Raw genomic sequence first — 19,821 nt, 5'->3', positions numbered from 1 at the left:
ATTTTTAATGCAGTTAATGTTTTAATTAACTGAAATCTGCTCCACAGCAGTCCTTACACCGCAATTTGGTAGACAAATTGCCCAACCCTACTTCACACTAGAAGCTTTCGAAACTTGACCATTTCCACTCATTGTTTCAGTCATTGCCAACATGCTGTGTTGTGGTTTTTGTAGATGGCTTCCATGAAGATGTTTCAGATCCAGTTCCATACTGGGTTTGTGCCCAGAAATGCCTCCACCATCAAATTTGCCAAGTAAGTTTCGCATTACTTTTCGAATGATCTCACATCAGTTTCTGTTTCTGTTGTGAATCAAAATATAATGCTCTTTTAAAATGATGGTGCTGTGTGTATTTGCAGGTATGATCTCGATGCTTGCGACATCCAGGAGAAATACCCCGACCTCTTCCAGGTGCATGTAAATGTGGAGGTGGAGCCTCAGGATCGCCCTAGCAACAAGACTCCGCCTTGGGAAAACTTCGCCACTAAAGGACTCAATCCCAAGATCCTTTTCTCCAACAGAGACGAACAGCAAGAGATCCTGACAAAATTTGGTTAGTTTTGAGGGTAGTGTAATTATCAAACTTGTGATGATCACTGGGCATTTATGGCAAGCGACTGCTTATGATCCACTGTTGGTGAATTATGACAGTATTTACTTAGTGGTGTTCATATTGTAATATTTTGTGGATGGTTGTAAGAGTCCATATTTTATCTCTTTAATTTTTTTTTTTTAATGATATATTAGTACATATATGAATTTAAATTCATATGTATATATTAGGGCTGTGCAAAAAATCAAATGCGATTTTCATGCGTATCTTGTCAGTATGTGTCAGTATATTGTCCTGTGATTAGTAGTATATCTCCAGCACGTGCGTTCAGATCAGGATTGCCAGGTTTTCAAAACAAAACCTGCCCAATTACTTCTCAAAACTAGCCCAATCGCATTTCGTTATATATATGTATATAATTAAATAAATGTTTTGAATGTTTAATTAAGTAAAAGCAATACATTATTTTGAGATTGCATAGGTTTGTTCTGCATGGACATATGTGACCCTGGATCACAAACCAGTCTTAAGTCACTGGGGTATATTTTTAGCAATAGCCAATAAAACATTGTATGGGTTAGAATTGTTGATTTTTATTTTATGCCAAAAAATAATTTGGGATTTTAAATAAAGATGAGGTAACATGAAGATATTTTATAAATTTCTTACTGTAAATATATCACAACTCAATTTTTTATTAGTAATATGCATTGCTAAGAATTAATTTGGAACACTTTAAAGGTGATTTTTTTGGTCAAATAATGTCTGATCCTAATACATCAATGGAAAGCTTATTTATTCAGCTTTCAGATGATGAATACATCTCAATTTTGAAAAGTTTACACTTAAGACTTAGGTTTTGTGTCCAGGGTCACCTATGGTAATACTTTTATCTGTACAAGTCTCAAATACTACCCTGTCTTTCATAACTTCATTATGATACTACACATTTTCTATGAGTTTCAGCTGTTTTGTTCTTAATCTTTCTGGCTGATCAGGTAAACCAGAGCTTCCACGTCAGCCTGGTTCCACAGCCTGTTACAGCTCTGAACCGGCCCAGCCAGAGCGTTCACCTGAAGAGCCACAGACTGACCAGGATTCCCCTTCTCCTCAAAGCACTGACACCAACGCCAACAACTTCTTCCGGACGCTTGACTGGGAAGGTACAGTATACAGCACATTTAAAACTTTTTTTTTTAATATGAAAAATAAAATTCATACGCTTTTTGACAGTTTCCCTGCCAAGTGTAAGTTGGGTTGTTAACACATTAACAATACTTAACACTGAGAAATACATACACAGAAACAGTATTCATTAATATTTGTTAACATCAGTTATTGAAAGTGTATAGTACAACTGTCAATTGTTAGTTTAAAAAAAAAACAAGGAATATTATAAACATACAACTTTTTATTTAAAAATGTATAAGTGAATATTGAAATGAACATTAAAATAAATGCTTTAGAAACACTTTTCATTGTTTGTTGATGTTAACAAGTGCAGTTAATTAATATTAATGGGTTAGTCCACCCCAAAATGAAAATTGTGTTTTACTCACCCTCAAAGCATATGACTTTATTCTTTCAGACGAATCCATTTGGAGTTATATTAGAAATTATCCTTGCTCTTCCAAGCATTAGAATGGGAGTAGGTAGTCAAATAAAGCATGCGGATCCATAATAAAATGTGCCTCACATGGCTCCGGGGGATGAATAAAGGCCTCCTGTAGTGAATCGATGCGTTTTTGATTGCCTTTAACAACCTTATTCTAAAAAAAGCGTTACCATAAGTTGACTCTACGAAAAGTTAAACACTTCATTTTTAATGTGCAATGTTAAAATGCAGAGCATCATCTTTTCGCCAACCAAAGCACTTATTTCTTTCTTTTATTATATTTCATGCACTTAAATTAGCTGTCCTGCATTATGGTGTATTTACAGATGGCATTCGGCAGTTCGATTGTTCTGACAGCCAGTTGGAGGACCAGGATGATTTGAGTGGCGGCTCGGAGGAGGAATCAGTGTCTTATTCCGCCCCCATTGATGGGACTCTGTCACGTGACAATAGTGAACCACTCTTCGGGGCAGACTTCACAACCTCACCACCTGACCCTCAGCCCCACACAGAGGACCTGCTCGGCCTGAACTCTGACCCCAGTCCTCCAGCCTCCAACACTCAGCCAGGCATTGCTAATGAGACGGGTTTAAAAAGTGCTGTCAGTAACAGTGATTTACTGAACGACCTGTTCGCCCCTCCACCCGACGCTGTGCCTTCAGCTAATGCAGAGGACCTCATGGGAGAAAGTACAGGAGAAGATCTCTTCTTCTCCAACACATCCAGCCGACCGGCATCAACCACTAATAAAGGTTAGAGATTGTGTATGTGAATATTTAAATGTACTGTTAAGTACCAATAAACTGGTAATGAAATGGTTGCAGGTTTGACACCTGGAAGGCGTTATTTACCTTAAAGTATGTATTTGACCCAATGTTAAAGTTGGACCATCTTTGTATAAAAAATATACGGCAGTTTGCTTTAAATAAAATGAAAACAAATGAAATACATTAATAAATATATATGTATACTATATATAAAAAATTACAAAATCTAAAGACATTATTATTTTGGTTACAGAAGGACTGTTTTAGCATCATAGTAATGAGGACAGACCAAATAATGCAAATATAATTTAAATAAATATCATGTTTTTGTTTTTTCTTTTGGATATTTTTATGAAAATATCACCCGGACATGTTCTTTGACGTTTCCCCAGTGTTCTAATTAATTAATTTAATTTAATATTTTATGAATGTGTTTTCAGTCAGTCTAAATTGCACTGATTTTTCTTTCTGTAGACTTCTTTGACCCCTTCGGTGTGGGGTCAGCGTCTTCAGGCTCCGATCTGTTTGGTGACCTCCTGGGGTCAGACGGTGCGAGTAGTGGCTTCAAAGCTCCAGCTCCTGCATCCAACTCTAGCCTCTTCAACCTCAGTGAGTTCTGCTCCCATATACTTCTAAATCAAAACATTGGAATACTATACCATGTTATTCAGTATAGTTGTTTATTGTCTTAGTATTTAAAAAGACACAATTTTTTTTCAGTTAGTTAATGTATTGTCAATTTATGTCATTATTATTATTTTAAAGATAAGTAAACATTAGTTTACCTCTGAAATATGTGTTTGAAATGTTTTGTCAGATAAGTTAGCAAGCGAGACTCCTAAGATGACATCGTCAGCGAGTCAGCCTGATCTTTTAGGAGGCTGGGAAAACTGGACCACAGGAGGAACCAGCACAACTATTAATATGACCACTGCTGCCAGCAAACCCACTATGAGTGGTAATCAATCGGTCATTCAGATAACCACACCTTAAATCAGTCAAAACAGACACTTGGTTAAATTGGTAATACTTTATAATAAGGTCCAATTTGTTATCATATACAGTACAGACCAAACGTTTGGACACACCTTCTCATTCAAAGAGTTTTCTTTATTTTCATGACTATGAAAATTGTAGATTCACACTGAAGGCATCAAAACTATGAATTAACACATGTGGAATTATATATGGAATTATATACATAACAAAAAAGTGTGAAACAACTGAAAATATGTCATATTGTAGGTTCTTCAAAGTAGCCACCTTTTGCTTTGATTACTGCTTTGCACACTCTTGGCATTCTCTTGATGAGCTTCAAGAGGTAGTCACCTGAAATGGTCTTCCAACAGTCTTGAAGGAGTTCCCTGAGAGATGCATAGCACTTGTTCGCCCTTTTGCCTTCTGTCTGTGGTCCAGCTCACCCCTAAACCTTCTCGATTGGGTTCAGGTCCGGTGACTGTGGAGGCCAGGTCATCTGGCGGAGCACCCCATCACTCTCCTTCTTGGTCAAATAGCCCTTGATCCCTTCAGTGTGACCCTACAATTTTCATAGTCATGAAAATAAAGAAAACTCTTTGAATGAGAAGGTGTTTCCAAACTTTTGGTCTGTACTGTATATATATATATATATATATATATGGAGGTGTATATTTTGATTGTACTTTATTTGAAGGTTTCCTTGATGCAATGTAAATGTAGAATTTATAATGGAGTAATATTAATTAACAGCATGTACTTAGTATAGGATCAGGGTTTGGTTTAGGGTTATTTGTAGGGATGCATAATATCATAAGAGTTATTGGAATTGGCCGAAAATGTACCAGTGCATCTGTCAGGAAAAAAACGCAGTGATTTGTTTTTGTTTTTATAGGTTTGTTTTTTTTTTTAGTTTTTTAAAGCTTTCAATGTACTCTCATTATTAAAAAAAATTGTTTACAATCTCTGCACAAAAGAGACTTGGTGTTGTTTTGAAACAATACTGTATAGCAGTATCAGCATCTGGAAAATAAGTTTATCATATCGGCACATTTGATATTGGCAGAAAACTAATATTGTGCATCCAAAGTTATTTGCTTTTAATTCACTATTTACATTTGACTATTAAGTTGCTATTTACTATTATATAGCATAATTTACTATTATTACTATAAGAAGTATCTGCAAAAAAAGTGCCACCTTAATTTCTAGTTTATTAACAGTAATTTATTAAATGTCCATGTTTGTTCACAGCGTTTAGTTATGTATCATTAAGAGAGTTATAGTTAATATTTTTAATTGGTTGTTTTTATTTTTTCTGTTTTCATTTAAATTAGTTTTACTTCTGTATAGTTTTCATTAATTTTTATTTGATTTTTATTTGAGCTATTTTAGTACATAAGATAAAATGGGAAATGTCTCCTTGGCAACCAGCTGAAATATTTTTTTATATTACTTTGAAGTTTATTTAAAAACTATATATATTTTTGAGATTGAGGCTAAGATTAAAAGATGCTTTTGTTTATTGTTAGTTCTTGTTAAGAAATGTTGTTACCTAACGTTACCAACTGATACATAATTGTAAAATGCTAATGTTGGTCATACAATCAAGCACTTCCTATGTTTACTAGCAAATCAGATTTCAGTTTAATCATTAGAGTGCTCTTAAACCAGTTGTGGCAGCCTATAAAGCATTTAAACCATTGACTTTGTGTTTGTGCAGCCTCAGGAGTCTCATCTTTCTCCAAGGCCAAATCTCAAAGCTTTGACCCCTTCGCAGACCTGGGCAATCTGGCCTCAACACTACCTGGTATGTTTTACTGTGTAAAATCTGCTTTCTCATATATCGCACATATAACAAAACACACTAATTCTGATTTGTGTTTAGGTTCGTCCAGTGCTGCTTTCTCTGGCTCAGGTTTGAAAACGGCGTCGTCTGCAGGAATCCCTAAGAACTCAGGTCAGCAGTGGCAGCAGACTCCTCGGCCCTCCTCTGGCCCCAGTAAACCCTGGATGCCTCCAAACTCAGCGCCTAGACCGCAAACCCAGCCCTCCAAACCTGCTTCCCAACCGGCTAAACCAAACTACAATCCTAGTTTCAGTGTGATTGGTGGACGAGAAGAGAGGGGGATCCGTGGGCCAGGCTTCGGTATGCTTTTACCAGTTTCAGAATGAATATGCATGAAAAAAAGCAACTATCTATACATGTTTCAGTAAAGTAGCAACAAAAAAAAAACATTTAATATGCTGTGAAAGGAGGCACTGCCTCCATTGCGCTATGATTGGCCTTTCACACTTTTCACCCCATAAATCCCACCTCTTGTTATCTAGCATGTGAATCTGAATGAGCAAATAATGGTGTTAATGGGATAAATTAAAAAGCAAGTAAACACCTCGTCCACCGCTTTGTCACATCAAAATCCAACCTGAAATGACTTGAAAAGACGATGTGTGAGGGTTTTATTTATTGAGTAATCTGTTAAATTTGAAACATCTCTGTGTCCGTGTCCATTATGACACCTGCAGCGTTTACTGAGCTTAGACGACTAATGATCCAAAAATAAGATCACTTCTAAAAAGCAAATCAAATATAGATGTAATCTTAAATTTGTTGCTGCTTGCTTGTAGTAATTATTTTGGAACACCACTGGTTCAGATATCTTACTGTCAGTATTAAAGCTTTAAAATAGTATATTTCTGATCAAGATTAAGTCAGCCTCTCATGGATAAAATAATTATCTCTAATAAAAATATTATTTCTCATTCATTAAAGGGATAACATTTTTGGGAAACCATCAAGTTGTTCCAAACCTACCCTATTTTTCGGACTATAAGTCGCACCTGAGTATAAGTCGCATCAGTCCAAAAATACATCATGATGAGGAAAAAAACATATATAAGTCGCATTTATTTAGAACCAAGAACCAAGAGAAACATTACAGTCTACAGCCGCGAGAGGGCGGTAGACGGTAATGTTTTATCTTGGTTCATTTCTCTCGGTTCATGTTAAATTAATTTTGATAAATAAGTCGCACCTGACTATGAGTCGCAGGACCAGCCAAACTATGAAAAAAAGTTCGACTTATAGTCCGGAAAATATGGTATATGAGCTTCTGTTGAACACAAAAGGAGATAATATGAAGATTGTTGGTAAACAAAGAGTTGATGGCAGCCTATTCACATAGTATTTTTTCCATACTATGAAAGTCAGTGGCTACCGTCAGCCATTTAGTTCACGTGACCTATCATGGGTTATGAAATAATCATATTTTGGTTTTGGGAGTCCCCAACAACAGGTTGACATGCATTCAATGTCAAAAAACACTTTCATTGTCTTATAATATGCATTTATTTATACCTCATTTGCTCAACAACTTCCAAATGATTCACTCAACGATTCATTTTTCTAAACCCCTCCTTAGCGTGACGCTAATCTGTGGTGATTGGTGTGATTGGTTTCATTTTTATTTCATCTTGCCTGTAATGCCTGATAAAGCAGATGCAGTGCTGCTTTGTTTACAGCCGTTACCATGGAAACCGCTATTTTTACTGCTCCAAAATGGGCTCAATATGCTAATGTTTCATGTTGATGTCAACATGAAAGGGATTCGTTTTAAAAATGACTCGTTTCAATGATTCAGAATGGACTCTTTCTTTTAAGAGACAATAACTTTATACACAGTGCACTTTCAGATGTTTTCATTCACTTAGAGCTGTGTTACACACTACATGACGGGTACTTTTCAAAAATCCATAATGGGGCACTTCAACAATATTCTGCTAAATATATTTTATGTTTAAGAGAAAAAAGAAACTCATACAGGTTTGGATCAGTTTAAGAGGGAGTGAATGGTGACAGAATTTTTATTTTTGGGTGAACTATCCCTTTAACACATCTCAGTCATAAATGTGTTTTTATTTGTGCTATATTGTTTTTTGTGTGTCCTTTAGGTCCAAAGCCCAAAGTGAAACAGGATGACTTTGAGGATCTGTTATCAACACAGGGTTTTGGCTCCAAACCTGACAAGAAGATGCCCAGAACTATTGCTGAGATGAGGAAGCAGGAGCTGTCTAAAGACATGGACCCTCTCAAACTTCAGGTACGACTGGTTAGCAAAACTTGTTTGCATATAAATGTGTTTTGGGCTGGATGATGATGAAGGTTCCAATGCTAGATCTTAGATTGGATCGAGGGGAAGGAAAGGAACATCAGAGCGCTGCTCTCCACGCTGCACACGGTCCTGTGGGAGGGAGAGACCCGCTGGAGACCCGTCAACATGGCAGATCTGGTCACACCTGACCAGGTGAAGAGGGTCTACAGGAAGGCTGTGCTTGTTGTGCACCCAGACAAGGTATGAAAGATTTAGATTCACATATTTACAACTTGAATAAACCGTTTTGTAACCAATAAATCAATATTTTCTAAAGTCAACATGGAAATTGACCCTTAAGTTTTATTGTACAATTTGTCATTGCACATTATTCAAAAGAAATAATTATTATTTTTCTTAAAAATGTAAAAACTTGGCCTCAATTTTTTTTTTTTTTTTTTTTTTTTTTGCTGACAACTTAAGGCTATGCAGGTGGAGAAAATCATTGTAATCAATAATGAAAGTGGGGGGAAAAAAGTGAAAGTGATGTAATACCACAGTCTAACGCAATCCAATCAATTTAAATAATGTTTATTGTATATATTTATTTGTGTAATTATGTTTATTAAGTATTTATTTGTTCATTTTTGTTTCTATTAATTATTTGATGTTTAATATTTAATTATTTTTAAATTATGTTTTCTCAGACTTGAGCATTTGGGGGGATGTTTTATTCAAGCAAATGTTTACTTTTTATATATTTTATATATATATATATATATATTGATTGAACAATATATTAATTAATCAAAACAATGTATAAATAAATATGGAACTGTTTATTACCAGTAATACAAATATTAATTAATATTAATCAAGTTTATTGTATGTATGGATACATTTATTTGTTTAGGTATTTGTTTATTATGTATTTGGTTATTTTTGTTTTTATTGACGTTAATTTGTACCTTTTATTATTATTATTTTAATTATTTATTGTTTCTTTTCATTTCAAACATGAGAATTTTGGGGAGGTTTTTTTTCTTTTTTCAAGAATATATATATATGTTTTGTATAAAAAAAAAATTTAAAAAAAAACTTCCATATAACAATATATAACAACAATCCATATGTATGTATATGGATTATTAAGAAAATAAACAGAGTCATATCTGATTTAATTTTGAGTTTAATTCAGTGCTAAAGAATGAAGTAATAATCTGTTTTTCTGGTCTTCCAGGCTACAGGTCAGCCGTATGAGCAGTATGCTAAAATGATCTTCATGGAGCTGAGCGATGCCTGGTCCGAGTTTGAGAATCAAGGAGCCAAAGCCCTGTTCTGAGCATGCTCCGTGAGCGTCTGCCAGGAGCAGCAGCCCCCTACAGACACACTGCTCTGAGAGAGTCTGACAGTGAGACCGATCAATCAGAGACTTTCTGCTTGAGGAACAGTCTAATCTCTTCCTGAACTCTGAGTGAAACCTGTGCCGCTGGATCTCTCCTCCTTCAAAAGGGGAACATGCTAGCATCCTTTTGGCATTTGTAGATGATTAAAACCCAAGCGCACACAAACCAACACCTGAGACTAGAGTCTGTGTCTCACACTTCAGAAGAGCTCCAAACCAGATGGTTTCTGAGATGAAAGGCGAAACGATTATCGCTGAACTTTTCCATGTCATTCTATGCATCACACTATTGTTTTCACTTTTTGTTTCTCAATCAGTGTGGCTTGTCACTTACTGATGTAAATAATCACTTGAATCGTGTGTGTGTGTGTGTGTGTGAGGCTGGATAACGTTCATATGAAGCTAAAGCAGGGGCTAAAGGTTTTTGTCTTCTGTGCTCTATGACGTGAAGGCTTTTCATCCCCCTCACTTCAGTTTTGTCATGTTTTCACTGATCTCTAGTGTTAATTCTCCTTGTGGGAAGGTGTGTTTGTGTATATGTGGGTTCAGGGCTCAATTTCTGCAGTCCAAAGGGTATTTCAGTGACTGAAAACAAACTTAACATCAAGAAAAGGTGTTAGCTTTCCATATTTTTTTTCCCCTCAAGGACCAATCAGAAATGTCTGTCTTATTTATTGTTCTGAAAGCTGTACATGGCTAATTGATAGATACAAAAAGGACTAAAAGAACAAATGTATTGTTAACGATTGAAAAAAACGAGCTAAGCGTTTTGCAAAACTAAAATCATTCCAAAGCATCTGCTAATATGAATGTGCTTTTTAAGATTATTGCTGGAATGTACTTTTTTTTTTTTTTTTTGTATCATTACCCTATTTTCCACAGTTTTTTTATTTTGTATGTTTCCATAAACTCTTAATAATGACACTAGAAAGATCGCACCGGGACAATGCTGATTGATAAAGACCTGGCGAGTCGAGTTCTGTAACCTGCTGTATATCTGCGATTATTGATGTATGATGCTTGGAGGCGATGCGGTCTGACTAAACAAAACCAAATCCTTCATCTGTGTTACTGAGCAAACACATTTCCAGTTAAAGGGACTGAGTGGCTGGTTCAGTGTTTTGAGAGATTTTGGAAACGTTTTTTGCTTATTCACCCTCCACCAAAATCATAAGTGATCATAAATGTTTCAAACTGCCATTTGTGTTCAAAATCTAAATTGGTTGCATAATTAGTGAATATGTTGAATGTGCTCTGATTGAAATGAATGACTTCATTTAGTCTATAAATAAATGTCCTTATTCTGTGAATATATACGTAGCTTCCCCAAGAAATGAACAATGCTGCCGCATTTTGGTGGAGCGTGAATCTCTTTTAATAAGACACATTTTACATTTTTTGCCCACTCAGCTTTCCTTTGAAGAACTTCTCACCAGCTGTCCCCTGCAGTGGAGAACAAAATCATAACACCACAGTCTTAAAACATATTTTTGTCATATTTTCTTTGTCAAATTTTGACCAATAAACCATAATCATGGTTTGGGTTTAGACTGTCTTTTTTGTTTTGGCTCTCTCTCTCTCACTCTCTTTTATTATTCATTAGCATTTTAGTGCCATGTTAAAAAAGTGTCACCTAATGATAATGCTTAAAAATTAATAAGCATAATTAATGTAAGAAAATTCTGCCATAATAATGAAGGAACTTTGCTGCCGTTCAGCAGGCGCATTGATATCACGCAGTGCCTGAAAAGGCAGCAAATTTCCTTCATTATTACGCCAGAATGAGAGTATAGTTCAGCCTAGAAAATCGCAACTTTTGATTTTCCGTCAGTCTAAGTACACGATGTAACTACTGTAAAATTTTAAATTAGGAAGAATATAGAAACTCTTTGGACATTTTTGAGCGAGATGCTAACGGTCTAATTAAGATTCAATGATCTATGCTAAGCTAAAAGTGCTAAAACTCTTATTATGAAACTAGAGACTTTTCCGAAGCTCTAAAGACTTGATCTTAAATACAAAATAATTTATCTTTAATCTTGGCCTTTTACAAAATTATACTAACGCGACGTTATCCCCTCAATACAGCTTAAAAAGTAAACAGGATTTTTAACTAAACTTGTATGAATGAATTAACCGTTCTAACTGCTGCACTAAAATGAACTACAATTCGCTTTAGGACCATCAACCACGCAGCAAATCTCTCGATCACCAAACCTTCTCTAATCATCTCGTGTTTTAACCGATCATATAAGGAAAATTGACAGGATCACACGAAGAGCTCGCTAGGTTGTTGATGGTCCACTGCGGCGAAGGCGATGTGTGAAGTCAGCTACTGAATCACGCAGTCAGTGACGCAGGACGCCTTTAAAATAAAAGTCCCGTTGCAGTGAGTTTACAACGATCGCTAGGGACAGCCACGCGTTGACGCTACGACGACTACGACATACATTTTTAATAAGCAAAATATTTAAGTTTTATTTATAAACTAAATTCCATTCAAATGTATTAGTGCTTTCCACAATATAGATCCAGAAAAGTAAAAAAGTAAAGTAAAAGTAAACAAGGCCAGGGTGACATCAACAAATGTAAAATAAAAAAAAATTACATTTATGCATTTAGCAGACGCTTTTATCCAAAGCGACTTACAGTGCAGCCTAGAAAATCGCAACTTTTGATTTTCCGTCAGTCTAAGTACACGATGTAACTACTGTAAAATTTTAAATTAGGAAGAATATAGAAACTCTTTGGACATTTTTGAGCGAGATGCTAACGGTCTAATTAAGATTCAATGATCTATGCTAAGCTAAAAGTGCTGCCGCCAGACACGGAAATCGGCTGAATGAATTTAAAAAACGGTAAAACTCAACTGTTTAACTCGAGAGTTGGACAATGAGCCTGGTTTAAAAAAAAAAAGCGAAGTATTCCTTAGAGTAAAGATCATGTTCCATTAAGATATCTTGTAAATTCCCTCCCGTAAATATATCAAAACTTAATTTTTGATTAGTAATATGCATAGCTAAGAACTTAATTTGGATTTACTAACTTTAAAGGCGATTTTGTCTATATTTAGATTTTTTGGCACCCTCGGATTCCAGATATTCAAATAGTTGTACCAAATACTGAGCTATCCCAACAAACCATTAATCAATTGAAAGCTTATTTATTCGGCTTTCAGGTGATGTAGAACAGCGGTTCTCAAACTGGGGGCCACTAGATGGCGCTAGGGGGGCCGCAAAGAAATTCTAGAATATGAAATTATTTTTAAAAATTATTTTACCTGTACGCAAGTTAGGATTGTCCTATGTGAACTATGGAAAAAAAAAATATTGTAAAAATAATATCAATTATACACAGCACATTACGCTGAAACGTCACCAAACCGTTGAGGTACTAGTGAACACAACGACATGAACACGCCGATAAATGCCATGACTATTTAAAATGGACAAGTTTTTAGATAGAGGATGCAGTGTCTCAGCTGAAAAGGTCACAACAGAAGAGCCCAGCGTGAAAAAAACGAAACTGCGTAAATTTGACGACTCGTACATAAAATATGGCTTTATGGAACATAGTGACGGCAGACCACAGTGCACACTGTGCTTGAAGATTTTATCCGTTGAAGCACTGAAACCATATAAACTCAACCGACATCTCACAACAATTCATCCGGAGCATGCAAATAAAAGTAAGGAATTTTTTCAGAGAAAGAAAGAAGAATACGTCAAGCAAAAGGTACGACTGACTAACATCACGACAATACCTGAGAAAGCACAGCAAGCATCGTATCTTGCAGCCCTGCGAATAGCCAAATGTAAAAAGCCTCACACAATCGGAGAGGAATTAATACTTCCAGCAGCAGTGGATATGTGCCGAGTGATGGTCGGGGAGGAGGCCGCGAATAAGATTAAATCCATACCGCTGTCCAACGATACAGTAAGCAGGCGGATCAAAGACATCTCTTCTGATGTAAAATCTCAACTGACCGAAAGATTACGATCGTGTGAGCAGTTCGCGCTTCAGCTTGATGAATGCACTGACGTTAGTAGTGCTGCGCAGGTATTAGTGTACGTTCGATATGTATGGGACAGTAAAATTATGGAAGATTTTTTATTTTCAAAAGAACTCGAGGGGAGAGCCACAGGTGAGGAAATTTTCAAAATGTTGGACACTTTTATGGTAGAAGAAAATCTGAGCTGGGAAAAATGCGTGTCTGTTTGCACTGATGGTGCGGCAGCAATGACTGGGCACAAGAGTGGAGTTGTCATCCGAATTCAAGCCATAAATCCAAAGATCGCAGCCACTCACTGTATGCTTCATCGTCAAGCACTTGCATCGAAGTTAATGGCACCCGAGCTGCATGATGTGTTGGAAGTAGTAGTAGCGGCTGTCAACTTCGTGAAGTCAAGACCGCTGAAGTCACGTCTCTTCGCAAAACTATGTACAGAGATGGGAGCAGCTCATGATCGGCTACTGTTCCATTCAGAGGTGCGGTGGCTCTCACGTGGAAGGGTTTTAGAGCGAGTGTTTGAACTCAGACGTGAGCTTCAGGATTTTTTGAAAGAACATAAACCCGATCTAGAACTGTTTTTTTCTGACCAACAGTGGATGGCAAAACTAGCATACCTTGCAGACATTTTCAGTAGTCTCAATGGACTGAATCTGTCCATTCAGGGATGTTATTCCACAATACTGGAGGCAAGTGACAAAATAAATGCATTCAGGAGAAAAATTGACCTGTGGGTGCGTAAACTACAAAGAGGCATCACCGACATGTTTCCAAATCTATCTGAATTTTTGGATACAAATTGCATGGCAGTGGACTTCATGCTCAACACCATTACCAGTCACCTCACCTCACTGAATGAACATTTCAGTCGCTACTTCACAGACATTGACATGGAGAAATATGACTGGGTTCGAGATCCCTTTTCTTGTGATGTGATGGCCAGTGGCCTCAGTGGAAAGGCTGAAGATGAACTTTTGGAACTGTCCAGTGATCGTACTCTCAGGATGAAATTTAATCAGCAGGGCCCAGCAGAATTTTGGCCCACAGTTGAAAAGGAGTACAAGGAGGTTGCTCTTCAGGCCATGAGAATATTGCTGCCTTTCCCAACAACATACCTTTGTGAGACATCTTTCTCAGCCATGATGGCAATAAAGACAAAATACAGGGCACGGCTTAATGTGGAAGATGACTTGAGAGTTTGCCTGTCCCCAATAACACCCAGAATTGATAAGCTCTGCAAAGAAAGACAGTCTCACCCTTCCCACTGAGTTACTAGCTGTTACTAAATTGATGTGTCTGCAATGCAAGATTTGTTTTATATTGTAAAACTTGTATAATATTGTATGTCTTCTATATTGAAAAACTATTTCTTTAAGTAGAGCAGATTTTTTTTAATGTTTCTGAAATATTAAAAATATGAATATTATCTGAAAATATTGCCGAAAAAACAGATTGCTGTTCAAATTGCAAACCAAACTTGAGCCACTGTCATTTACTACATTAAAATGTAAGAAGTTTAATGCACTTTTTTACAATCATACGTAAATTAATTTTTCAGTATCTTCTACTATATGGACATCATAAATTACTGTTCAGTATTCAAAAATTTTGTTGCACTTTTCAGACAACATTATTGTTAACTGTCAAAACTATTTGTTATATTTTATGAAATGTAGAATTTAACAATTTTTGTATATTCAACATCAGAGACATAAGGCTACAAACAGAATTGTTGTTCCAGCATTGTACAAATTCATTTGTTTTTGGTACAATCTAAAATTTGTAAGTAAAATTGTCAGTTTGAGGATGTTTTCATCATGAGTTTTCTTTTGGGGGGCCACAAAAGGTTTCACCCTACTCAAGGGGGCCTTCTCCTGAAAAAGTTTGAGAACCACTGATGTAGAAATCCAAAATAAAATAAAAATGGACCCTTACCCACTGGTTTTGTGGTTCAGGGTCACTTATGTTTTTGCAGTATTCAGTACTTTGACCAGCACGCAAATTTTAAGTAGATTAGTTCAATCGTATAACATAAATTGTAAATCGTGTTCAGTACGCGAGTGCATAATCGTGGTCTCAGTTTCAAGCAGCTTCGCACATCAGTGGCGTCAGAATGCGCAGGTCTGTGACGTCATCATTGACCACAACACTCTTATTATGAAACTAGAGACTTTTCCGAAGCTCTAAAGACTTGATCTTAAATACAAAATAATTTATCTTTAATCTTGGCCTTTTACAAAATTATACTAACGCGACGTTATCCCCTCAATACAGCTTAAAAAGTAAACAGGATTTTTAACTAAACTTGTATGAATGAATTAACCGTTCTAACTGCTGCACTAAAATGAACTACAATTCGCTTTAGGACCATCAACCACGCAGCAAATCTCTCGATCACCAAACCTTCTCTAATCATCTCGTGTTTTAACCGATCATATAAGGAAAATTGACAGGATCACACGAAGAGCTCGCTAGGTTGTTGATGGTCCACTGCGGCGAAGGCGATGTGTGAAGTCAGCTACTGAATCACGCAGTCAGTGACGCAGGACGCCTTTAAAATAAAAGTCCCGTTGCAGTGATTTACAACGATCGCTAGGGACAGCCACGCGTTGACGCTACGACGACTACGACATACATTTTTAATAAGCAAAATATTTAAGTTTTATTTATAAACTAAATTCCATTCAAATGTATTAGTGCTTTCCACAATATAGATCATTCCAGAAAAGTAAAAAAGTAAAGTAAAAGTAAACAAGGCCAGGGTGACATCAACAAATGTAAAATAAAAAAAAATTACTTTTATGCATTTAGCAGACGCTTTTATCCAAAGCGACTTACAGTGCATTCAGGCTATCAATATTTACCTATCAATTTTTACAAGGAAGACTTATTGTGATTAAGAATGATTGTATTATTAATGTAAGATAAGAGTCCATCTGAAGTTGATGGATGTGGTGATGAGGTACATCCATGATCTACAGTGATTGTGCATGTGCATGAGCTTTTTTTTTTACCAGGATTTGAGCAAAATAAACAACAGTGATGAGACATTTGTTGTCAGATTTCATTGGTGATTTCAAATATGAAATTTATTCGTAACAGTTTTAAAGAATTCAACGTTTCCCCTTTCAAAGAGATAGGAGCTGCACTTAAATGCCCAAGAGGTGTTTTACAGAGTGAAATGACTTGCCCTAAAGGGACTTTGGTTAATAACAGAACAGCTACTGGACCTCAGGATGGACATCCCATGGTGTGGGTGGAGAGACATAATGTTCAGTGCAAAAAAGGGGTTTTCCAAAAGCTTCATCACTCCTTTTTTGCTTTTCCACTTTGATCTAAAACAGCAACGCATTATGAAGAATTTGCAAATTTTAAAGAAGACGTAGAGGACTACAGTCAGAATAGTGATGAGAAAAGCGAACACATCCAGACAGTGCTACTGGTACCAGGTAAGGTTATGGGCCTCGACACGCAGGTGTTTAGCGCCTTTATTGCGCATGACGAACTCAATCCAGAACACAGCCTCATCTAAAGGCTTTACTGGTCTGTCATGATGAATCCTGGACAAACGCATAACATTCTCCTTATACCTGAAGAGATGAAGACACATACTGTCATATGTCAGTGTATGCTGTGTGTAGTGCAATTGAGAACAAAGAGCAATCAAGATATCTAGACTAAAGTCCAGAGTCCTGTTAAGCACTGACACCACTGTAAATAACTGGTCTTGAAGATGATTTCAGATCATGAATTATTTATTTGACAGCATGTTAAAAAAGACAGCTGCACCTTGGGTAAAGGTTTGGCAGATGAGCGAAGTCCTCCAACGTATTTGAAGTTTGGCAGGAATGGCCGTGGAAACGCGAAATCCCAATAGATTCTGATTATCCAGATATCAGCTTTACCCATCATCTCACAATAGGAAGTGTGTCATTCTGGAATGAGGAAGTGTAAAACAAAGTGAGTACTGATATCTCACAGTCTTTATTTCATCGAAGAGTTTGATTCTACATTTGCATTTTTTTGCATTTGCATTTCTGGATGATTTGGGGAATGGGACAAACGTAACTAACAAGACATGTATTATGACCCGCAGGGACCCAATGTGAGGCCTCAGAGAGGTCATTTTTAGTGAATTGTTGGCCTTCTGGAAAGAATCTTCATCTACTGTACATGTTCTCAATAGTTGGTAGGGGCTCATTTTGCTTTAATTACTGCCTCAATTCAGTGTGGCATGCAGGTGATCAGTTTGTGGCACTGCTGAAGTGGTCTGGAAGCCCAGGTTTCTTTGACAGTGGCCTTCAGCTCAACTGCATTGTTTGGTCTCTTGTTTCTCATTTTCCTCTGGACAATATCCCATAGATTCTCTCTGGGGTTCAGGTCTGGTGAGTTTGCTGGCCAGTCAAGCACGCCAACACCATGGTCATTTAACCAACTTTTGGTGCTTTTGGCAGTGTGGGCATGAGCCAAATCCTGCTGGAAAATGAAATCAGCATCTTAAAAAAGCTGGTTAGCAGAAGGAAGCATGGAATGCTCCAAAATTTCTTGGTAAACAGGTGCAGTGACTTTTTTTTCAAAAAACACAATGGACCGACACCAGCAGATGACATTGCACACCAAATCATCACAGACTGTGGAAACTTAACACTGTACTTCAAGCCACTTGGGCTATGAGCTTTTCCACCTTCCTCCAGACGAGTTTCGCAATTTGAGTTGAATTCCTGAAATAAATGAATTAGCAACATTAGCAACAGATAATCGGAACGTGTAAACCAAGGGAACGTTGGCATCCAGAGAGGCATCCGGAACCAGCACCGTGATACCGTGTCCCCTTTCAATCAACATTTCCAACACGATCTTCAGATTGATCCAGTGACTGCCCTCAGTAAACCAAACTAAAACATTCCCACGTTCTGCAGGACCGAAAAGAGTGAGCAGAGAAAGAAAACAGACTACGAGTCTCATGATTGCCTGAGATAGAGTGAGAGAGAGTGAGATCACCAGTGTCCCGCCTCTACATATACTCTCAGGTATAATTATTAACCAGTGCAAAGTCATGGCTCATGGAGATCATATATCAATAAAATATTCAGATGAAGTATTGCAGACCAAAAATGCACGGATAACTGCTATTCTTATTAGAGCATATTATGCATATATATCTGTATCTTTCAGCATATTTTATTCACAGTAACTCTCATCAAGTTTCTCATTATGGTTTCTAAATAATTCGCACATAGACCATATGTGCAAGAGCCAATTAAGTATGCTTTATCCTTTTCTCCTTATATGACGTTACATGTCCACCTTGAATGAGAGTTTGCAGGTTTATTGGTAATTTAAACTGGCAGATCAGAAGAAGAGTACCGATTCCGCCAGTAATCATTTAATCACTTCAGATTCTCTTTATTTAAAGTCTTGATGCTTATGGTACATTTTATCGTTTTCTGGAGCTGACAGCATTAAAGGGGTCATATGATGCTATTTCAATTTTTCCTTTCTCTTTGGAGTGTTACAAGCTGTTTGTGAATAGATGAGATCCCTAAAGTTGCAAAGACTAAAGTCTCAAACCCAAACAGATATTCTTTATAAAAGTTAAGACTCGTCCAAACCCCCCCTAAAATGCCTCAAGCACGCCCCCACGTCTATGTCACTGTGTGGGGAAAATAGCATTACACCGCCAAAATGTTCATGTAAAGAAAGAAAACATGACTTTTATTCTCGCTGTAGTATTGTTGCTGCCACCACCACCATGTTGTGGAGACCCTGTGTGTTAAGTTTTAAAAGCTAAACTACATTGTTTTGCCTTTCAAAAGAGGATACAACTAGAAATCAGAGGTTAAGTTGTATTTACAAGACTGTTCCAGAACAGTTCAAACCAAATATTAATTCATGGAGGACTGTTTCCTAATCCTGGGAGAAAAGACTACAATGCTGGCTGTTCTGACTCACAGTCTGTAAGTAGGTTTTCATATTTAAAGAATTTTCCACTGATGATTCAGATGTGAGTTCTGAACAGTGTAGAGTAGTGCTTGTTGTTTGTCGTTTCTCTGATCACAAAAGCAAGACATGGTTTTATGTTTACATGGCGCAATGCAACACATAAAAAAAGACTGTATAAATCATGATAACCATAATATATATCATTATAACCATAATCTTGTCCCCACTGGATGCAGCATATACCTTGTTTATAATGGGTTTTATTGTTTTTGCCTCGTTGCACCGGGACATGCCATCACATTGTGTTAAGGGGTGTAACATTCCCGTCACATGCTTAAGGCATTCGGCCAATCACAACACACTTCGCTTTGCTTTTCAGAACGATGAGCTTTGTAAAAATCTACCCATTTCAGAAAGGCGGGGCATAGAGGAGAAATAGAAAATGTACAGTATGTGGAACAAA

The 19,821-nt window shown here is 36.9% G+C and overlaps 2 protein-coding genes across 2 annotated transcripts in view; both read left to right on the top strand.

Moving 5' to 3' along the window:
- Positions 1-10,346, top strand: part of LOC132140665 (cyclin-G-associated kinase-like) — a 35,756-nt gene extending 25,410 nt beyond the window's left edge. The window contains exons 18-28 of the mRNA XM_059549533.1: positions 175-254; positions 360-553; positions 1,552-1,716; positions 2,495-2,920; positions 3,410-3,544; positions 3,753-3,893; positions 5,634-5,720; positions 5,799-6,059; positions 7,862-8,010; positions 8,086-8,262; positions 9,242-10,346. Of these exons, the coding sequence (XP_059405516.1) occupies positions 175-254; positions 360-553; positions 1,552-1,716; positions 2,495-2,920; positions 3,410-3,544; positions 3,753-3,893; positions 5,634-5,720; positions 5,799-6,059; positions 7,862-8,010; positions 8,086-8,262; positions 9,242-9,343 (1,917 nt within the window). The 3' untranslated portion in view covers positions 9,344-10,346. The remainder of the gene's footprint in view (positions 1-174; positions 255-359; positions 554-1,551; positions 1,717-2,494; positions 2,921-3,409; positions 3,545-3,752; positions 3,894-5,633; positions 5,721-5,798; positions 6,060-7,861; positions 8,011-8,085; positions 8,263-9,241) is intronic.
- A 2,504-nt stretch (positions 10,347-12,850) lies between these two features.
- Positions 12,851-14,683, top strand: LOC132140168 (zinc finger BED domain-containing protein 5-like). The gene is made up of 2 exons (XM_059548981.1): positions 12,851-13,416; positions 13,498-14,683. The coding sequence occupies exons 1-2, from the start codon at positions 12,851-12,853 to the stop codon at positions 14,681-14,683; spliced, it is 1,752 nt and encodes a 583-aa protein (XP_059404964.1).
- Positions 14,684-19,821: the final 5,138 nt, after the last annotated feature.

This window comes from Carassius carassius, chromosome 5 (genome assembly GCF_963082965.1).
Source record: "Carassius carassius chromosome 5, fCarCar2.1, whole genome shotgun sequence".
In the NCBI taxonomy this organism is placed as follows: Eukaryota; Metazoa; Chordata; class Actinopteri; order Cypriniformes; family Cyprinidae; genus Carassius; species Carassius carassius.
This window is presented reverse-complemented; position numbering and strand designations above follow the sequence as displayed.